The sequence below is a fragment of the Octodon degus genome, unplaced genomic scaffold (assembly GCF_000260255.1).
Source record: "Octodon degus isolate 3935 unplaced genomic scaffold, OctDeg1.0 scaffold00082, whole genome shotgun sequence".
Classification (NCBI taxonomy): Eukaryota; Metazoa; Chordata; class Mammalia; order Rodentia; family Octodontidae; genus Octodon; species Octodon degus.
In genome coordinates this window covers 8,504,995-8,527,689 of record NW_004524658.1, presented here as the reverse complement: position 1 = coordinate 8,527,689, position 22,695 = coordinate 8,504,995, and the positions used below count along the sequence as shown (strand labels likewise).

The 22,695-nt window shown below is 38.3% G+C and overlaps 1 protein-coding gene across 2 annotated transcripts in view; it reads left to right on the top strand.

Moving 5' to 3' along the window:
* The first annotated feature begins 4,828 nt into the window (after positions 1-4,828).
* Mmadhc (methylmalonic aciduria and homocystinuria, cblD type) overlaps positions 4,829-22,695 on the top strand; it is a 30,165-nt gene continuing 12,298 nt past the window's right edge. Inside the window, exons 1-6 of one of the 2 annotated variants that reach the window (XM_023721417.1) lie at positions 4,829-4,989; positions 5,225-5,275; positions 8,456-8,600; positions 14,024-14,241; positions 19,027-19,132; positions 19,794-19,924. In XM_023721417.1, coding sequence (XP_023577185.1) covers positions 5,267-5,275; positions 8,456-8,600; positions 14,024-14,241; positions 19,027-19,132; positions 19,794-19,924 — 609 coding nt within the window. In that variant the 5' untranslated portion in view covers positions 4,829-4,989; positions 5,225-5,266. The remainder of the gene's footprint in view (positions 4,990-5,224; positions 5,276-8,455; positions 8,601-14,023; positions 14,242-19,026; positions 19,133-19,793; positions 19,925-22,695) is intronic. The other variant, XM_012515886.2, reaches the window with a different exon arrangement.

Sequence of the window (22,695 nt, the reverse complement as noted above, 5' to 3'; positions counted from 1 at the left end):
GCAAAGGAACACTATTTTTTAGAAGAGCACAGGTAGACATGGTGAAGGTCTTCAGAATGATAACTCTTAGAAATATTGGAAAGATAATCTGGACTTCCTTATCCAAATCTAACTTAATTTCTACTTGCTAATGTTTACAACATAAACGCTTCACATGGCTAACTTCATTGCAGTTTCCGGTGCTTTCCATTCCTGAGGGACCAGATAAAGAGAGCTTCTACCTCTTCCATGGTTTTCTTATGTTTAGTTCCAAAGTCGTTCAACCTGTAGTCCATGGGTTGTTGATACCTGTGCTAAAGTAAGAAATACTTTGGAAAAAAAAGCTTTGTTACTTGCATACATTAACCATGCTATCTATTTTACATTCCACCTGAAGTAGTTCCACATTACTCAACATGGCCCAGGTAAGGCAGGCATGTACAACCATTAGGCCACAGGCTGAACACATGTAGGTGTTTTCTCTGAGGAAATACGTAGTGTTTTCTCAACTTCAAATTTCAGTCTGAAGACTTTAGTCTTTAGCCCATTGTTGGGTCTACTAATTTCTAGCATTAAAACGTAACAATTTAAAAATAAATTTAGGGTCAGCCAGGTAGCTCAGCAGACTGAAGCGCCTGCTTAGATAGGCACAGGAGCCCAGTGTTTGATCCCCGACCTGCACTGCTGGCCCTGCCCTGGGGTGCCCTGAGATGTTGATTGAGACTGGACACAGTGGTGCATGCCTGTAATTCCATCGTTTAGGAGGCTGAAAAACAGGAAGGATCACTATGAGTCTGATCTGTGTAGTGAGACCCTGTAGATTCTGTACTAAACAGTATAAATGAATAAAAAATAAAAATAAAGTGAAAAATTTTTGTTTTACCCCTCCCCCCAGCTCTCTCTCACAGAAAAGAGGAAATAGACATGTAGTATGAGAACTTTGGGCAAGGATAATCTCAGAAAGTGGGGCTTTCTGAGATACCACATGATGTTTCCAAAGGAAAGTAACAAAATCTCTTGCATTAGACATACTTCAGAAGGCATTCTAAGACATTCTCCTTTTTCTAGGGCTGAATGTTCATTGATTTAACAGCTATGGGATGTCAAATGGTGAGTGATTTACAAAGCCAATAATTTAGATATCTCTTACTGTAGTAACTGGACAAAAGTGAAATTGTTTGCTCAATGTTACCAGTACAGAAGACATTTGCTAAACTAATTGTATACATACTGTGGGCAGTGTGTATGTATACTGCTCAAATTATCTAACAAAACTATTTGTAAATATCTTATAAATATACTGTTATCAGTAACTGTGCTCCAAAATATTACCTAACTGATTTGGAATCTTATCCACAGAAAAACCTGCACAATCTTTAAAGAAGATTTATTCTCAACCATCAAAACTTAAAGAAACCAAAGTGCTGATAGAGGGAAAACAAACTTCCAATCTGCTAGATATCTGGTATGAGTTTGTGTTCTCTAAAATTGAAGAATGAATTTTAGGAACCAAAGTGAAGAGCAGAATATATTTACTGGGGAAAGAAAGCTTCTTTGGAGAGAGAGAGAGAGACAAAAGAAGTTCTGAGTGGGTTGCCAAGGACCCTGCCTTTTCTAGGGTATTTTACAGAGCAAAACCACAGGGCAAAGGCAGGTCCAAGGTGGGGAAACATAGGAAACCACAAGACGGGTATGGAATGGGACAAAACTATGGTCAATCAATATGATTAGGAGCATAACTGCTCAGGTAAAATTGACTAAACTGAGATCAAATGGGGAAGTGAGTCTTGTGGCAAGGGGGCATGAATGCAGAACAGGGGCTCTTCCTGTAGGGGGTTTGGTCAGTGGCTTTCTGGCTTTCCTGAGGTCATCAGTGCCTACCTAGGATATCAAGTCCTGATGTTTATTCTAGGTAATATGTGGGTGTATTTGGGTCTTTTGCCTTAACATCTAGCCCTCAGTGGAAGAGCCTGTCTCCCTCATAGTTGCAAGATATCTCACCTCTTGCAATGGCTCCTTCGAGGACCTAGCCCTAAGAGTTCTATGTGACTTTGCTGCCTATAACAATAGGTGAATGTATAAACAAAGAATGAAACATCTGCATGTTAGAATATTATTCACAGAGTTAAAAAGAAAAAGAAAAAATGGGTTATTGAGTCACACAAGATGAAAATGCTAAAGGAAAATCAGTCTGAAAATCTACATACTGTATGATTCCATTTCTACATCACTGGAAAAGCCAAAACTACTGAGATAGTAAATAAACCGGTGATTACCAGGACTCTGAGGAGGTAAGAGGATTTAATGAGTGAGGCGTTTTTTTTCTTTAGAATGGGTTAAAGAGAAAATAACTACTCACAGTATTATGCTATAGGTGCAAATCTCATTCCCGCGAGCATACCTGATCACAATTCTGAATACACTATATATGCACACTGAATATGACCTGACAGTTCTGAACCCACTATCCATCTGAACTGGAATCCAACAGTAGAGCAGGCAGATGGCAGATGGTGGAAGCCGAGTTTCTCACCCAGTAGTAGAAACTTAAATACAAGCAGTGATGCTATCGTGATCATGTAGTGCAGGGCTAGGGCTGGAGACATCAGCGTGAACGCCTATGTAGCTGACATAGACTGATGGGTACATACACAAATAATTACAAATGAGTATGTTTACTCACATTAGTGTACACAAATAAATCTCTTTGCTCTGTAATTAAGTAGGCCTGTCGGCACAAATACTCCAAATGTCCAGATCTTGATTTCTAGCCATTTTCCATTAAAAAGATCATGGCTCTTTGGGAAAGTGGCTACCTTTAAAGCAGATTTCAGGAAAGAAGCAAAACCAACGAAGCCTCTCTCCCTGTGTAAAATCTTCCCAGCTCCAGGCAATCAACTCCAACAACTCCTCCCCAAGAACACTGCTTTCTCCCCACAGTTCTGTGCTTTTCTTACTGATAAGGGAGACACATCCAGCGGTTCTCTCCTGGGAATTTCCTCCCTTGCAGGGCCAATGCTGGTACCATCACCAACAAAACTAACAAACAGTTATAAACAATTTTCACAGCATACTAACATTAGGAGACACACAGCATGTGTTTTCTTTTCGAGGCTGAGATAGGCCACTAGGGTCTGACACTGGTTTCACTTTTGTAGCTCTACTTGCTTGACATCACAAACTGTATTAAAAGGGGCCTCTCCCTTATTCCGGGCCCAGCCTGGTGTGAGCATTACTAGTGGCTGGTTGGGCACTAAAAAAGTCCTCCTGTAAGGGTCCACCAAATAGCTCAGCGGACTAAAGCGCCTGCTTTAGGCAGGGGGAAGTGGCCGGGGTTCAATCCCTGGCCTGTAGTGCTGGCTCCACATCCAGTGATCAAGAGGGTGATCAAGACTGGGCGTGGTGGTGCTGCACCTGTAATCCCAGAGTTTGGGAGGCTGAAAACAGGAGAATCACTACTTTGGGTCCAATCTACGTATGTAGTGAGACCCTATAGACCCTGTACCAAATACATTAAACAAACAAACAAACAAACAACTGTCTTCCTATAATCCCTCCTGTCTCCCCAGTTTCTTGGAAACTCCATAACATTTTTAGGAATGCAGCAGGGAAGATATAAAATGATCTTGGAGCATCTTATAATGCCAGATACTCAGGAAATGATTAAGAAAAGCACATAATTGATAATGTGTTTAAAAAGGGCAGAGGGGGGCTGGGGAGATGGCTCAGTGGAATAAGTGCTTCCCTGGCAAGCACAAGGGCCTGAGTTCAATTCCCGGTTCCGCCAAAAAAATAAAAATAAAAATAAATAAAAAATAAAAATAAATAAAAATAAAAAGGGCAGAGGAGCCATCAAAAAAAAAAAAAAAATCCCATGACCAAATCTGGGACTACTTGAACAACAAATTAAAATACTATTGGATTATAACTCAAAATTTAAAATAAATATTCACAAGTCCATGCCAATATAAATAAATGATTGAATAAACAAATGGAGAAGAACAGAAAAATCCGCAGTGCAGAAAAACTGCAAATAATTTATGAAGATCTTATACCCTCAGAGTATTTTCTCCTACAATTTGTGCAACACAGAGTGACATCCTTCAAAAGGAAAAAAGTGACTTCACAGTGGAGAAAACTGACAAACACTAACTTAGTGAAGTGATAAAGGTTAGTTAGCATGGACAATAATAAGTTACATTGATATTATGCAACCTGGACTGAAGAGGTGAGGTCACATTACACTCCTCGCCCCCCCAAAAAAAATACATTGCCTCAGTGAAAACATCGGGCAACTCCAACAGACTGACATTCAATGTAAGATGCCTAATTTGTAAGCTTCAAAACTATCAGGAGGTTATCAGAAGCAAAGGCAGGCTGAGGAACAGGCAATCTGGAGGAGTCTAAATGACTTGGATGTCACAATTAAATGGTGTGATAGGACATTTAATTTAAAACTTAGGAAATCTAAATGAAATGAGCACTTCAGTTACTATTTTTTAAAATACCTAAGTTGGAATGGCACGCTATTTTATAAATTGTGGGATACATATTTATTGAGCTTATATCGAGAGCCTGCAGAGGAAAAGGTAAGTCAAAAACAATGACTCGGGAAATGTAAATAATGTACTCCAAAAAAATTTATTACGAAGGAAGCAAGTAGTAAACAGATCAATGAGTCAACCAACTAAACGCCAAGTCCCTCCTAGCCCAGCTAAAGGCCCCACCCTCCACCCTTCCAGCTCAGTCCCGCCCACTTTGGGCCACCTAGGCCTACGTGTCAAGCGTGCGCATCATTGTCTCGATGATCCTTTGCCTCGATGTGCTCGGAGGCGACCTCTCAGGCCTGCTGGGCCGACCAGACGCAACTCCCGTAGGGTTTACGCCGCCATTTTGACGGCAGACGGGGCGGCTAGTGGGCCAGCTGGAGGCGGCTCTGAGGAGCGCGGCGGCTGGTTTCCGGCCGCGCCAGTTCCTCCGCGTTCGCCCGTGGTCGGGCCGCAGCCCTAGGTATTGCCTTTTCCCACGGAGCTCTTGTCCGAGTCTCTAGGTCTTTCGAGCTTCCTCTGGTCGCACCGCCCTGAGCTGGCCCTGAGGTTGAGCGCCCCCTACCGCGATGCCCGGCCGTGCGCGCCCGGCGGGTCTCGGCGGGGGAGGGGCGGGGAGGGGCGGGGCGGCGGGGGAGGGACGAGGCGGAGCGCGGGCCTCGGGGCTAGGTGACCGTCTCCTGTTCTCCTGTTCCCAGGACCCATTCGCGCGAGGAAGACCGCGCCTTCCTCCGGCAGCCATGGCCAGTGTGAGTAGCCGGCAGAGACTGGGCGACTGGGGCGGCCGTGCGGGGCCGCGGGAGGTGGGGGCCGGGCGGCGGGCGGCGGGGGCCGGACCTCGGGGTCAGGCGCGCGGAAGTGCGGCGGAGCCTCGGGTTGGTTGGCGTGGACGGGGATCGCGGCAGCCTGTCGGCGGAGGCACTTCACTGTTGAGGGTACTTGTGGCCCTTCTTTTTTTTTTTTTTTTTTCGTTTTCAGCCGTTTTTGACTCACTGGCTGACTGAACCGAAAGATTTTGTTGTTGTTGTTTTGTTTTTGCTTTTCGTTCTTAGCAGTTCCAGCATAGGAAATGACTAAAATTCTACAGAACAAGACCAAAAGATATTTTTCACGCACACCAGTACCATTGTAAGTGCGTAGTTACTAATTATACACATCCTAAGCTTGGAGTGTATTCCAGTGACAGCGCTTACCTAGCATGTGCAAAAAAAAAAAAGCATCGTGTTTATATAGTACATGACAATATATGTATGAAACAGCTACAGTAAAAATAGAACCTAATAGTTTTTTAAAAAACTTTGAAAAGGTGCAATTCAGAGCAGATTCTGAGCTTTATAGTGAAGGAAAAGTAGGGGTTATGAGATTACTTGTTGGGAAAAGGGTTTAACTTGAGTTTTGAAAGATAAGCAGAATTAGGTAATTAGAGCAGGGAGAGACAAGAAGTATAGTACAGTATGTTGAAAGGTATCTCCTCCCCACCCATTTTGAAGAAGGCATTTTTGCCTGCCTGAGACAGGGGAAAGAGATTACTGCAAGATAAATTTATGTTAGGAGGTACAGGCTTGATCAGCCAACCTCAGTAATTTTAGACTTTAAATTTAGATTGTGGTGATTTAATCACAGCTATGAGTTAGGAAGATTGAAGAGGCAAAAAGTGGTGAAGATGATGCTCTTGTAGGAGTCTAGTGACTAGAGTACACTACCTAGCTGGGCAGTTGGCACATGTCCGTACTCTTAGCACTCTAGAAAACTTAGGGGAGAGAGTTACAGGTTGGAACTCCAACCTGGGCAACTCAGCCACTGAATAAAATTTTTTTTCAAAATTAAAAGAAAAAAATAAAAGTAAAAGACTGGGAATGTGCTGGGAGGTAGAACACTTGCCTGGCATGTGGGAGGCCTGGCCTTAAGTTCCCAATAATACAAACCATGAAAAGACTACCAGTCTAAAACAAGCCTTAAATTGAGTTTTTCTATAGTCCTAACCCACATGGAAAGAAAACTTGGTGAAAGTAACATGTGATATTCACAAAAACAGTTGAACTTGACTATTCGACCTGACTTTATTTTGATTTAAATGAACAAATTAATTTAGCAGGATAACTTTTGGAAGATGATTTTGTAAAATCTTTGCTGGAGTGAGCTGGGTGAGGTGACATACACCATTAGTCCCAGCACACGGAAGACTGAGGCAGAAGGATTCCCGTGAGTTGCAGGCCAGTCTGAACTACATAATGAATTCAAGGCCAGCCTAAACTACCCAGTGAGATCCTGTCTTAAAAAATAATAATTCTTTTGCTGGAGTGAGTTCAGACAGTGTGGCAGCAGTAGGGTCACATAATACTAGCAGCATCTCTAGCTAATGGAAGGCCGCCTGTTCCATTTATATCCACCCAAAAGATAATAGTTTTAAATTTGCAGTATACCAACAGTTAGCATTGTGGGCTTTGAAAAATGTTTTTAAAGACCAGATGATAAATATTCTAAGTTTTGTGGGCCATAAACTCAATCACAGCTACATAACTCTGCTATTATGGTGTGAAACAGTCATTTACAACAAATAATGAATGGGTGTGGCTATATAATAATAAAATTTTATTTACTACAACATTGTGCTCTACTAGGCCATCCCTCGCTTTAAGTTACTCTAACCCAACTATTTTGCCAACAGTTTATGTTTGGGAGATAGTTACATATATATTTCCACATTACTTGTAACTGAAGTTCAAACCTAGAATATAAACCTAAGGTAAAACAAATCAGGAAGGTACTTTGTGTGCTAATGTGAAGGATTTGTAGACATTCATAGCAAGCAGGAATTATACAGGAGCTAGTATAATAAAAGGAGAGGATTCAAAAATAAGATTTTGGTCTAAGAAGAGTTGTAGACATGGTGTATGTTAAGGGTAGAGGAATGTTATTAGTGGTGCTACCTTTGTAGCTTGTCATTAGAAAAATTTTTCTAGACTTCATTCTCACATAATATTCTTGAATTTTTGCCTTTATTGAAAAAGATACACACTTTTACCCTACATAATTTAATACTAGTTTGGATTTTTATTGTTTTTTTTCTGGTATTAGGATTGAACTGAGAGCCTTAATACTGAACTATATCCTTTGACCTTTTTTATATTTTATTTTGAGATTGTCTCCCTAAATCACCAAATTGTCCTTTACCCTACATAATTTAATACTAGTTTGGATTTTTATTGTTTTTTGTTTTTTTCTGGTATTGGGATTGAACTGAGAGCCTTAATACTGAACTATATCCTTTGACCTTTTTTATATTTTATTTTGAGATTATCTCCCTAAATCACCAAATTGTCCAGACAGGGCTGAAATGTGGCAGGTATGCTTCACTGACTTGTTTTAATATCTGTGTTGTCAACATAGTTATGTAGAGAGAGACTTTCAGAGAAAAAGGGTTTATTCAAGAGTGAGTGACTGATTGTAATCCATAATACACACTATGGCATATACTATGGGAGATGCACCCAAGGAGGCAAAGAAAGGCAAGACTTTTAAAGTTAAAATGAAGATAGTTAAACAGTTGTTTTAGAAATTAACCTTGGCACTGGGATCATTAATGAAAAAAACAGTACAAGGTTGAATAGGCATTTGGAAGGCAAGCACCTTCATAGAAGTTTTTTTTGTGTAAGATTGTTCTTTCTTGTGAGGTTTTAGCAGAATCTTTTGTGATAGTGCTATTATGAAGCAAATATGATGAATCTCCCTATTACCTTCCCACCTTAATGGCCTCTTGATTTCATTAGGATTTGCTCTAAGTAATTCCATTTTAATTCTGGCAATTTTTGTGGTATTTATTTTAAAATAATAAATACATATTATGTGTTACATAATCAGAAGTTACACTATTTATGTTCAGCATAAATAATGTTAATTTTTTTTTTTTTTTTTTAAATCATTCTTAGGTGCTCTGTAACAGGGCCAGACTGGTTTCTTATCTCCCAGGATTTTACTCTTTAGTTAGAAGAGTTGTTAATCCAAAGGCCTTTTCAACGGCAGGATCTTCAGGTTCTGATGAATCTCATGTGGCCCCTGCATCCCCAGATATATGTAAGTAAAAGATCCTGCATTTGATACAGCTAACCTCACAAATAATTGTGCCAACGCAATACTTAGTAGACTACATAGCTCACTATGAAATGTAGCTCACTGCCCTACATTGAGAGAGATTATAGCATGTTGCTAAACAGGAAAAATATAAAAATTCAAAGTTTGATACATGTGGCTTTTGCACTACAATGTCAAAAAGTCATGTGTTAAACCACCACAAATCAGAGACTATACTGTTTTCCAGAGCTTGTTTACTAAACTTGAGTTTCTTTATATCTTCAGACAACCCAGTCCTCCCTGAAACAGGTTTCCTTTTGACTCCATTAAAACATTACTTCTTGCCATTTTTGATTAATTTCTTCAAGGTAGCTGACATGTATAGTATATACTTAGTGATTTACCTACTACCTACAAAATCTGTAATTTGTTTGGCACAGCCCTGTCATGCTAATGACTTTTAAATGTTTTGTGTCACTTTCTTGATATACCTTGATTGTCCCATTACTTTCAATAAGTTCCCAATTTATCCTCAAGCTATAAGCCATTGGTGTTTGTTTTTTAAGAAGGTTCTATGTTTAGAAATTATAAATTTAGAAGTAAATTTGAAAAGTACTACAAACCTGTCATTTCTGTATTGAACTTTTTTTATTAGTACATGTTTGTAATATATTTACATTCCTTGTGGGGGAGTTGATACATATACATAAAACTTCTTGATTACTTTTATCATTTCTTTTCCTTCCCCCTCCTTCCTCCCTTCATCTCTTAAGTCCTCTTCCCTATTGCAAAAGAATCTATGTCCCTGTTTCCTATTATGTTCTTTATTTTGCTTTTTATTTATAGTTTGGATTTCTCTATAAGAGAAATCATGTGAAATTTAAACTTGTGTGTATTATTTTAGTTAACATTACGATGTCAAGGCAAATACGTTTTCCCAGATGACTAAAGTTTATCCTTTATGACAACCCCATTATGTATAAAAGCTACATTTTCTTCATCCATTCATCTGTTCACACACATATTATGAGTCATGCTGCTGTAAGTGTGAGCATACAAGTGTCACTGTAATCTGATGTCTTTAACTCTTTCAGGGTAATATATGGGTCAAGAGGAATTATTATTTTCAGGTTTTTTGAACTCTCCATACTGACTTCCATAGTAGTTTTGCTGGTTTATAGTCCTATCAACAATGTAAAATAGATTTGCTATATCCACAGCCTTGATAGGATTTGTTATTATTTTTGATTTCTTGATGATTGCCATTCGTTTTGGGGTAAGATGGAGTTTCTGTGTTTTAATTTGCCTTTCACTGATATCCAGAAATGATGAACTTTTTTTTCATGTGTTTATTGGCCATTTGTACTTCTTCTGTAAAGTATCCATTTCAGTTGTCCATTATTTGATTGGGTCTTTTATTTGGGGTGCATCTATTTTTTCTTTCATTATACATTTATGTTTATATTTGAGTCCTGTGTCTGTGGAATAGCTGCCAAATATTTTGCATTTTGTAGGCTATCTTTTCTCACTGTTGGTTCTTCTGGTGTGCAGAAACTTCTTAATTTGATATGAGCCCATTTGTTGATTCTTGGTACTATTTCCTGTACAACCAGGGTCTGTTGAGATGTCTTTGCTTATTCCTGACTTCAGAGTTCAGCTTATTTTTATCTTCCACAGGTTTGTTTCTGTTTTAACATTTAGTTCTTTGATCCATTTTTATTTTAGTTTAGCACATGCTGGGAGATAAATGTTCAATTCAGTCTTCTCAATGTGATTAGCCACTTTTCCCAGTAACATTTGTTAAAGAGCCAGTCTTTCCTCCACTATATGCTTTCTTCCACTGTATGCTTTTGCCCTCTTTGTCAAAGAGCAAATAGTTAAATGTACTTTCAGTTGTTGCTGCATCCTCTGTTTGATAAATCACATATATTTATACAGTATCATGCTGGTGTCTTTTTATTTTAAAGAGAATAAAAAATTGTTTTAAACAAAAGATACAGAATTTCAAAACAAGATGATAGGAAGTTAACAATGGTTGTTTTATCTTCAAAGTAATTATTCAGATTACCCAGTATAGGTATGCAAAATTAAGCGTTATCTGTTCTTTTTCAGTAAACCAATAGAAATTAGCAGTACAGTGATCTTAGCTATGTGTGTGTGTGTGTGTGTGTGTGTGTGTATTCCTCCTACTTTCTTTTCTCTTTTGCCCAACCCAGTTGTTCTTTACTTTTCAGCAGTTTCTTTCCCTTCCACAATGCTGTTTTTAATCACTGTAACTTTGTAATATAACTTCAAGTCCAAATTATAATACCTCCTGCTTCACTCTTGCTATATGGGTCTTTCTTGGTTTACATTTGAGATTCTGAGTCTTTCTTGGTTTCACCTGAATGTTTGGATTGTTTTCTCCAGTTATCTGAAGAATGCTGTTGGTATTTTGATTTTGATTGCATTAAATCTGTATTAGTTTTGGAATAAATAGCCATTTTGACTATATTGCTTCTAGCTATCCAGGAACAGGAGACATGCTTCCATTATCTGATATCCTCTTTGATTTTCTTTTTCAGAATGCTATAATCTTCATTGCAGAAATCCTTCACTTCCTTCTTTAGGTTAATTCCTAAATATTTGATTTTTCTTGATGCTATTTTAAGTGGTATTATTTTTCTTTCACTGTAGTTTTGCTATTGATCTACAAGAATGATAATGCATTAATTTTGTATCTTGGTACACTGCTGAATTTGGTTATTTGTAGGAATCTTGCTAGAATTTTTTGGGTCTTACGTGTACAGGATCATATCACCTGCAAATAATGATTTGTCTTTTCTTACACTACTTTTTTTTCTTGTGTAATTACTCTTGCAGATGTTTCTAGGGCTATGTTGGATAGGACTGGTGATAGTGGATATCTTCATGTTGTTCCTACTTTTAGAAGTAAAGCTTTTGGTTTTCTCCATTTAATATGATGTTGGGAATAGGTTTGTCATAAGTGACTTTTATGAAATTGAAATAAAGGTTCATTATTCTGTACCTATTTTTTTCAGTGTTTTTATTGTAAAAGGTTGTTGGATTTCTTTTTTTTTTCCTATCTTTAGGACAAGGTCTACAGGGTGTACAGAATCCCACTGTAGATCAGATTCGTAGTAATTCTCCTATTTTCATCCTCCCAAGTGCTGGGATTACAGGTGTGTGCCACCATGCCCAGTCTCAGTCATCATCTCAGTGCGCCCCCGGGGGCAGGGCTGGCACTACATGCTGGGTATCGAACCCTGGCTACTGCACTTTGCCTAAGCAGGCGCTTTAGTCCGCTGAGCTATCAGGCTATCCAGGTTGTTGGATTTTGTCAGGGTTTTTCTACATTTATTTTAAGTGATCATGCAAATTTTTGTCCTTGGTTCTGTTCTTGTGCTCTATTACATTTATTGATTTTTATATGTTGAACCATCCTTGCATGCCTGGAAAGAAGCCTACTTGGTCATAATATGATCTCTTTGATTCTTTATATTCTTTGCCAGGATCTTGTTAAGGACTTTTTCACTTGTGTTCATCAGAGAAATTGGCCTTTAGTTCCTTTTTGGTTGGATCTGTGCCTGGTTTTGGGTAATTATACCTTTCAGGAATGACTCGGAGAGTACTCTTTTACTGAAACCCCCGTGGAGGATATCAGTATAACCTACCTGGCAGTATGGCACAAGGATGCAAAAGAAAAACAGAATATTCTGCTCTCAAGGAGCTATGATATGACACAGTGGTCTCTCTGGACCAAAAGACCTGTCTCCAAAAGCTCATGGCTTATTGGTTTTAATCAGGGAGGTAGGCTGCATAGGGAAAAGAAACTTTGTAGTTGTACCAGGCATAGAGGCCTCCAGTTAGCAGTGCAAGTATAGTTTTGATGTGTGCAGTGCTGGCACTTTTACTGCCAACCTTGCATACATACTGACAGATATAATCCAGTTTATATCTCCTGAAGACTAACCCTGTATGTGTAATAAATCAAAAGATTTTATTATTTAGATCCATAAGAGGTTCGTCTAAATTTTATAATATCAGTAGGAAAAAGGCAACCAAACTGAAAGCCAAATAACATCATAAGCACAGGCCTTTCACCAAAGAGAAATCTTAAATGACTAACATGAAAATGGGCTTAAATCCACTATTAATGTGGAACATTTATCTTCTTTAAAGAAAACATGAGACTGGTAGACCTCAGTGGTCTTTTAGTTAAACTCACTCAGAAGCAACTAACAGGTTTATCTTGGGAATTGGCTTCAGTCAATCTTTAGGAGCCTGGAGCCCTGTGACTCTGTATCATTTGGAAACTTGTTAAAAATGTAAATCCTGAGATTCATTCCAGACTTACTAAATCAAAATCTACATTTTAACAGGATTCCAGATAATTCTTAAATACTCTAAAATTGAGAAGCGTTGGAGTAGAGAGTGTTGAGAATTTTGAAACAGTTTAGCAGGAGAGAGTTGCATGGTTGCTGGGTCTTGCATGTTATTAGGTGTGGAAGAGAAATATAATTGCATTTGTGATCAAGCAATGAGTCAGCCATATTGACATAGCCATTTTCAAACAGCAGTTCTGACAGGATATTAAAAATAATTCTTGGGGCCGGGGAGATGGCCCAGTAGAATACATATTTCCCTGGTAAGCGCAAGGGCCTGAGTTCAGTCCCCGGTTCCAAAAAAAAAAAAAATTATTATTATTATTCTATTGCTAAGTAATATGCATAGCAGTTGTCCCTGTTCTCTGTATCAAATTCATACTCTTAACTATTTATTTAATTTCCTACCTTGTTCTTTCTGAATCTTTATGAAATTTTTATAAATTAGTATATTTTTAAAATTGTATACAGATAAAGTAATGTGATCTGTTCATATTTATAACCTGTGTTAATTCATGAAGCTTGTGAGTACAGGATTATGTCACATAATACATGATACTCCCCCCACATTAATGATATGGCCCCTAGAGAACAGCAGATGAATTGCTCTTCCCTAAGGATAACTACTGTTAAAATTAGCCTCTTTCCTTTTAAATCTTTTTCTCTTTATTTAAAAATAGGAATATAAAGATACAAATGTTACTGTGCTATTCTTGATACAGCTTTTTTCTTTTAATGCTGTGTAATGTGGATTTTACTCAGGTCAGTATGTAAAATGTTTTGTATTCTTTATAATGGCTGTCATCTAGTATATGAGTTACAGTACTTTATTGACTCCTTCCTCTAGTAGTGGATCTGTCTTTGAGCTAACTAGTTTTATGATTAGTATTTTTTGGAAACAAACTAATTTATATTCATTCAAGAGAACAGATTTCAGAGATCTGTTAATAAAAACACAAGTGTTGTAAGATGATCATTCTTTCATATCCTTGACATTTAAGGAGAAAATGATTGCTTTTTGTTGTTGTTGTTCCTATTTAGGCTCTCGAACAGTGTGGCCAGATGAAACCATGGGACCTTTTGGACCTCAAGATCAGCGTTTCCAGCTTCCTGGAAATATAGGCTTTGATTGTCACCTTAATGGGACTGCTGTACAAAACAAAAGCCAGGGTCATAAAACTTTGCCTGATGTTCTAGCAGAGCCTTTATCAACTGAAAGACATGAGTTTGTGATGGCACAATATGTAAATGAATTTCAGGTAAGTTGTTGTTTGCCATTGTGTTCTTCTAATTGTTATGCTGTTTTTTTTTTTTTTTTTATTACCCTGGGTATATTACTTTTATTGAAAAAGAAAAGTAAATTCCCAGTATGTACAAAACAACATAAGTAGCTTTGATGTGTTGATGCTGTCCAAGTTTTGTCATGTTTGCTATGTAATTTTAACTTTACGTTATTCTCATTTAGTAATTAATTCAACAATATATTTGTGGGGCTGATGAGATGGCTCAGTGGTCTAAAGCACCTACTTAGAACAAGCTAAGCAAAAGCACAGGGACCGCAGTTCAATCCCCCAGCACCACATGCCAGCCAGCCCCGCCCCCTGGTGGGCTGAGCTGGCCACACACACACACACACTAAATAAATAAATAAATAAGAAAGAAAGAAAAAAAACAATATATTTGTAATAACTTGCAAATATACATAATTTAGCTTTATTGCTGGAAATTTAGGCTTCTTTTTTTTTTGCTTTTAAAAGTGATAGTTATGGGGCTGGCAAGATAACTCAGTGGACTAAAGCACCTGCTTAAGCAAGCACAGAGACCATGGTTCTGTCTCCAGTACTGCATGCCGTGCCAGCCCCACTCCTCAGGGCAGGCTGAGCCAGCCAGAGTCTGAGCTTAGTGGTGCACATAATCCCAGCACTGGGGAGGCTGAAAGCAGGAAGATCACACGAGTCCGATCTACATAGTGAAACCCTGCAACAACCAAATACATAAAGACAATTACAGTTTTAATTCCCCTAGGTTTATATTCTTCCAGCCATTTAAAAACTTAAGAATTGAAGTCTCTGAAATTGTTCATATATACTAAACAAAAAAAATATAAATATTTGAGTATTTGTTTACTTGTCTTTAAATCATTTCTGACGAATTTGGTGATAACTTTTTGAGTTTTGTTTAAAGATTTTTAAATGAAAATTATAGCATTCCTTATTCAGGATTTTTAGTAGTTCAGAGTTTTTAGTCAAATGCCTGGTGTTTATTATTTTCACTTTTTTACATAATTTCAAGTAGAGATTTCAATCAGACATTTATTATTAGGAATAGCAATTCCTTACAGAAATTGAGTTATATCAGATGACCTGACATTGGGACACAGTTTATTTGCCCTATCCTTCTCGATCTTCTTGGATCTTTGGTCCTTCTCTGCCTATCAATTAAGTGATATTTCCCATAGGTTTCTGTCCTTATTTAAATTACCCTGGCTTGGTGTGCTGGCACTTAGTGGAGATTGAGGCAGGAAGATTTCTGTGAGTTTGGGGCCAGCCTGAATTACAGAGCAAGTTCTTTATCTTTTCATTTATATTACTGTGGCCTGGTGTGTTGGTACATACCTGTAATTCCAGTACTTGGTAGACTGATGCAGGAAGGTTGCTGTGAGTTTGAGACCATCCTGAACTATATAGCAAGACTCTCAAAAAAAACTGTTTGATCGTTTAATCTTTTAGCTTCCTCCACAGGCTATATTTATATGAATTATTATTTCTGAAATTTTGGGCTCTAAATATGTCTATTTGCCTACCTGGTATTTCTATCAGGGATCTTAAAAGTCCCCAGTTTTTGCATGGTACAAGAGTATGGCTATATTAGTCACTTTCCCACTGACCTACAACTTAAAGCAGAGGTTTATTTGGCTCATGGTTCCAGTGAGTTTGGTTCATGGCTTACTGGCTTAAAGGTAGAAAAGTATGGTAGAGGGCCTGGTAAGAAAAGCTGCTTAACCCATGGCAGCCAGGAAGCAGAGAGAAAAGAAGACTCAGGAACAGGAAATCACCTTTCCAGGACTTGGCCATACAACAACCAGTCCCATCTCTAAATCCAAAATTTTTGTGGCACATTTTAGATCAAAGCCACAACATTCCTCCCCTGACCCTCAGAAGGCTCATGTCTATCTCATTAGCAGAGTGCCTTTAGTCCATCTCTTATGAGTCACCAAAGTCTTAATGTTAAAAGTCCCAAGTCCACTGTCTTCTCTGAGACTTAAAGCAAACTCTTAGCTGTGACTCTGGTTTAAAAAAAAAAAAAAAGAAAAGAAAAGAAAGGCTGCAGAGATAGCTCAGTAGGGCCTGAGTTCAATCCCCGGTTCTGAAAAAAAAAAAAAAAAAAGTGAAGTACCTTCAGCATGCAGTAGCGTATGATAAACATTCTCATTCCAAATGAATGAACAGAGATAGAAAGAAATTTGAACAAAGCAAGAGAAAAACTCATCAGGGGAAACATTAAATCTTAGTCTATGCCCAGTATCTGTGGCAGGTTGGTGTGAGATTTAAACTCTAAATGGTGTGGGCAGCCCTTTCTCAATGGCCTTGTTAGCCCATATGGCTTCTCTTAGACTGCCTCTGCTCACAGCTTTCAGCTTTGCCTACAAGACATAGCATATTCTAATGTCTCCAGCTTCCTGGGGTATCCACTGCACCTTAAGCTTCATTCCATAACTTCAGGGGAATATGTTGCCTGGCTTCTCACAGATTTTTCTGAAATCTGAGTAGAAGCCTTCATAATCCTGATAAAACAGCACCACAAGAGTGACCCTCTTGCAAGACTGGGTCTTTTCTTCAGCACACGACATGATTCCTTTCCATTACCAGGCAATGCATCTATTAGCATTTTTAAATAATTGGTATTTATTAAATGTAAGGGCTAAAATAAAATTTTAAAATAAAAGATTGAAACTTGAAAAAAAAAAGAGTGACCCTAAGGTTTATCAGGTGAACTGACATTGAGACAGCATTGCGACATGCCAGCTCGAGGAATAGCTTAGGCACCAATGGACCATGATATCAGTGGATCCTGAGTGCCTGGATAGCTGAATTTGTGGAAACGCTTCTTAGGTGGTCCAGATGAGCAGAGTACCCTGGGGCCCTCCACTCAAAGCAGAGTATTTCAAAAACATACATGGTCTTACACCTTTAAGCTTGTGAAGAAAAATCTACTGCACCCTTGACATCCAGGAAGAGAGAAGAGGGGGGAACAAGAATGCACCCGTTTTTAGGTCATATTCCTCTAGACTTGACCTTTACAGCCTGGTCCCAACATAGGATTTTTGAGGGACATCTTTGGTTTGGTTTTTTTTTTTTTTTTTTTTCTGCATTTTAGGGAAAGGTCTACAGGGTGTTCAGGATCTCACTACTAAATCAGACTCATAGTGCTATTCTCCTGTTTACAGCCTCCCAAGTGCTGGGATTACAAGTATGCGTTACCACACCCACTCTCAATCACCATCTCAGCACACCCTGGGGGCAGGGCCCACATGGCAGGCCCAGGGGTTGAACCCCCAGCCCCTGTGCCTACTTGCAGGTGGTTTAATCCGCTGAGCTATTTGGCTGGCCCTGGGACATCTTAGGTTTAAACTTATAGCAATGACATTGGAGTGCAGAGAAAGTCAAAGTAGTGGGATAGAATAGAGATAAAAACTTTGAATGGTCACTTTCACTACATTAAGATAGGAAGTAAGCCTTTTTCTTTCAAAACCTGTTCTTATTCTCATATAACAAATAGTATAGAAGTATAACTGTGTTGTACCAAGAGAAAAATTACAATGCCAGCCTTGATTGCCCTTAGCATCAGATCCTCATAAGTGGTGTCAGAGTTCATTGCTTCTTTGTAGTTGCTTATTGCAATTCTTTTCAAGAGTTCAGGGTTTGTTTATCTGGATTGAGAGGTATTACAGGATGCTGGACTATGGAGAGAGAATACATTTAAGGTTCAAAAGTTGGGTCTGTGAAAATGTATGTAAAGCATTTTAATCCAGTACAAATTAAGAAATGTTGGTTAACTAAACTGTTAGCTGCTCCTTGCTAGCCATGTATCATCCTCCACATTAACTCTAACATTAGCTTTTCATGTTGGATCTTACCATTTTTCATGGCTTATAAACAAAAATCAGAATTTCTTAATGTAGTATAAATGGTCTTTCACAGTTTTAATCCCTTACCTCTCTCATTTTAAAGTATTTTTTTCTATCCAGCTATAACGTAGTTACTTTTATTAAAAATCATGCCATTCTCTTTCACTATTGTGTACCTTTGTACTCTTATTTCTCTCTTGACTTAGGTGGTTTTTCCCCTTTTACTAGATGACTTTTCCTTCCAGATTCCTAGCCCATATTCTACTTATTACCTGTCAAACCCACATGAATTAATACATAACTCAGATACGACCATTTCGTTGTTTTCTTGGTTCCTCCCAGCAAAGCAGGTTCCTTTCTTACTAGTTTTCCTAGAAGACTTTTCTTCATACTGAATTGCATGTATTTATTGTGCTTGTTTTTCTTCTTAGGTCTTATATACTTGACAGTAAAGACTGGATTTTTTTTTTTCTCAATAGTGTCTGCATCTATCAAAATGTTGATATATTAATAGACTCCAAATTTCAGTTGAATAAAGACCTCCAAGCCCTTCTTATAGGAGAGATCATATTGTCATATTATTTTTCAAGTTAGTGTTCAAATCCTAGTTTTACAGATTATAGCACAAAAAAGATGTTATGAAATACCAGAATAACATTTTGCAGCATAAATTATGTCATCTTAGTTTCTCAGCCAATTTTAGTTCATAGCTAATCCTAGAATATCAATATATATCTATGTTCCATTTTGTTCAGAATTTCAAAGTTTTAGATCATGTATTCATCTTGGACAGTTTGTATATATATATGCAGGTATTTCCTCACCTTCCAGCTAAGATTATTTTTAAAAACTTTTTAAAGATGTATTATTTTATTTGAATTATAGCCTTTGTTTCTTAAATCCTTATTTCTCATAGAGTAGTAATACACCTGTAGAACAAGAAATTAACAGTGCTGAAACTTATTTTGAAAGTGCCAGAGTTGAGTGTGTAATCCAAACATGTCCAGAATTGCTTCGAAGAGGTATGTCATACTTTATGCTTTGAAATACTAACAAGTATGAGATAATGTTGCTGGTTTCTTAATGTGTTGAAGGAATAATGTACTCCTTAGGAATTTTAATCCTCTGTACCTCAGCATTTAGTATGTGTGGAAAAAGAGTGCATGCTTAAGATAAAGGCTTCCAGATGTCCCATAATATCTCAAGTCATGCTACAATTACATAGAAATAGTAGATTGTTAGTAGCTTTTTACCTAAAGCTTGTCATTTCTATTCCTGGTTGATCAGTTTAGTTATAATTTCATGGAGGTAATATAAAATACAGAAAATTGGAAATGATATTAACAGCAGTAATATGTAACCCCATTTATCACTCAGGATTCTTGGCAAGGATTTTCTAGCTCATCCCACAAAAGCAGAAGTGATCTAAGTTTGTTTCAATCTTAAAAATAATACGTATCTATAATAATAACTTGGTACCATAAAAACAACTTAAAAATTATTTTCTAAAGTTCTATATCTATGAACTATGTCTTTTTTAAAAAGTAAATTATTAGTGCTGGGGAGATAGCTCTGTGGCATAAGCACTGCCTGGCAAGTGCGAGGTCCTGAGTTCCATTCTTGGTACAGCAAAAAAAAGAAAGCAAATTATTTTCTTCTTGAAATTTGTATTCATGTTTTCAGACTTTGAATCACTATTTCCAGAAGTGGCTAGTAGCAAACTAATGATTCTGACTGTGACTCAGAAAACTAAGAATGATATGACTGTGTGGAGTGAAGAGGTAGAAGTTGAGAGAGAAATGCTCTTAGACAAGGTAAGTCTTCCAGTTGCTAGCAATTTCATTTTATGGTCTTACTTAAATACCACTAAACCAATGTTCTAAACTGATCAGTGTTTTTCCTACATTTAGTCATTCTGTGAAGTATTTCATTACTAAAGAACTTCTGTCTCTTTTGAGAATAAAAATGCCATTTTTTAAATTGTTTTTAGCATCCTTCAAAATCTCTTAAGTACTTGGCTGAAATTTTCTGTAACTTGCTTAAGAAATTTAGAAAACTGAGATTAAGTTTCCTTTTCTTTTCCCCCTTCCTGTCATCCCCTCTTTCCTCTGTGCTTTAAAATCTATTAGTGGGGCTGGAGAGATGGCTCAGTGGTCTAAAGCACCTACTTAGAACAAGCTTAGCGAAGCATCAGGGACCGCGGTTCAATCCCCCAGCACCACATGCCAGCCAGCCCCGCCCCCTGGTGGGCTGAGCTGGCCACACACACCACACTCACTCTCTCTCTCTCTCTCTCTCTCTCTCTCTCATAATAAAAAAAAAAAAAAATTAAAAAAAATAAAATAAAATAAAGTCTATTAGTGAAAGGGCTGGTGAGATGGCTCAGTGGTCTAAAGCACCTACTTAGAACAAGCTTAGCAAAGCACAGGGACCGCGGTTCAATCTCCCAGCACCACATGCCAGCCAGCCCCGCCCCCTGGTGGGCTGAGCTGGCCACACACAGACACACACAGACACACACACACAAATAAATAAAATTTTAAAAAAATAAATAAATAAAATAAAGTCTATTAGTGAAACTTGCTCCACCCATTTAGAAGTGAACAGCAATAATGAACAGCGTGATAATAGTACAATACCATATGCTGACACTTTTTTTGTCTTTTGTCTTTAACGTAGTGATGTTTTAACATGTCATTGGACTGTTACAAAAATCTTTCTAGTCTTAAAACTGAGTAAATTAGTTTTTTAAAAATTATTTTTAGGGGCCAGGGAGATGGCCCAGTAGGATAAGCGCTTGACTGGCAAATGCAAAGATCTGAGTTCAATCCCCAGTTCCACAAAAAAAAATTATTTTTAAATTTCTTTGCTAACTTAGAAGTTGAAAATCAAACTTGCTGTTATCTAGGAACACTACAGTTAAACTTTTGTTTTATGTATTATTGTATACCCTAATATCTATATATTTCTAAATAGAAAATTACTCAATTGAGGCATACTTAAATTGTATATGATAATTCTGCCAGTTTAACCACCAAAAAGAGTGTCCTAGTTTATATGCTGTGACCCTAGTCTATGGTGGATCTTCACATTGTTTTTATCAATCAGTGAAGAAATAATTGCTAACTTAAAGACTTATAACTTAAAGCTTTGTTTGCGACCCAGTCCTAGCCCAGGCTCAGTGCGTGTGTGGGAGAGCTTCCGGCTACCCTGTGCCAACGGGACCTACTGTGGGTGAGACCCTCTTCCACCCCCTTGGGACGCCCCCCCAAAACTCAGTAGCACCTCACCTACCCTGCCTGCCCAGTAGGAATTTCTACTGTATTCCGGGAACCCCCAGATCCAGTTCTAGGCCAGGCCCGCTGAGTGTGTGGGACAGCTTCTGGCTACCCTGTGCAGGTGGGACCTAATGGTCCCAGCCCAGGCACGGCATGGATGAGACCCTCTTTCACCCTCTTGAGACGCCACCCCATCAATCCGCAGTACCCCAACACGCCCCGCCCACAGAGTAGGAATTTCTGTCGCATTCTGGGAATCCCCAGGTGTAGTCCTACTTCAGGCTGTGTGGGAGAAGTAGGTGACTGTGTGGGAGAGCTGCCTCTCACCCCTACTACACCTTGTCCCCTCCAGACTCAGCTCAGGCCTGGCATATAGGCCTGGGGTGCAGCCCTGCAGCTGCAATCCCTGCATAGAGTATAGGAGACAGAACCACTCAGCTAGTCCAGGAGCAGAACATTTTGCCAGAGGGGTACAACAGGTTCACCCCGAAGGGCAGCAGCAGGAAGGAGCTGAGCACAGCAGCCAGACCCAAGCCAGGTACAGCTGGATAAATCCAAACTTTGTAGATCTACACCTGAACTTCAGTAGGTGCTAAAGTTATAACTGCAACAAAGATCTACAACAAAGGTCAGAAGACAGTGCTACACAAAATGACAAGAAGGAACAAAATGCAATCTCAGAACCCAATCCCACCCGGAAAAAGTGCAAAGGACACTAACACAGAACAAATTGGGAATCACACAGCTGAAAGCAATGAATCAGCGGCTTCTGAAATAAAGAAACAGCTGCAGAAAGGAATAGAGGAACTCAGATTGGAAATAAAAAAAGAAATCCCTGAATTAATAACATCTGCAATAAAGAATCAAATTCAGAAACATATGGAGGAAACCCAATGCCCAGCCAGAACAAGTGCAGAGGACACTAGCTCACCTCAGATGTATGAATGAATACCGTCAATAGTAAATAGCAACAGCAGAAAGTCATATAGGAACTCAGAGCACAATTCTTTTCTGAAATAAAAAAAGAATTCTTGGATCTCTAGCATCTGAAGTAAAGAATCAACTACAGAAACATAGGGAGGAAATCCAATCTGAAAAAAAACTGCAATAAAAGAATTTATAATTGTTTCTGAAGAAGACATTGAAAAAAATAAGAGATTAGAAAAATGACGGATTCCTTGAATGAGCAATACAAGAAAGAAATAGATCGCATGAAGCAGAGTCAAAGAAATATAGAGGAAATTAAAATCTCAATCACAAGCTTGCAAAACTTTTTAAGTAAAAGTGAAGACAGAGTTTCAGATCTT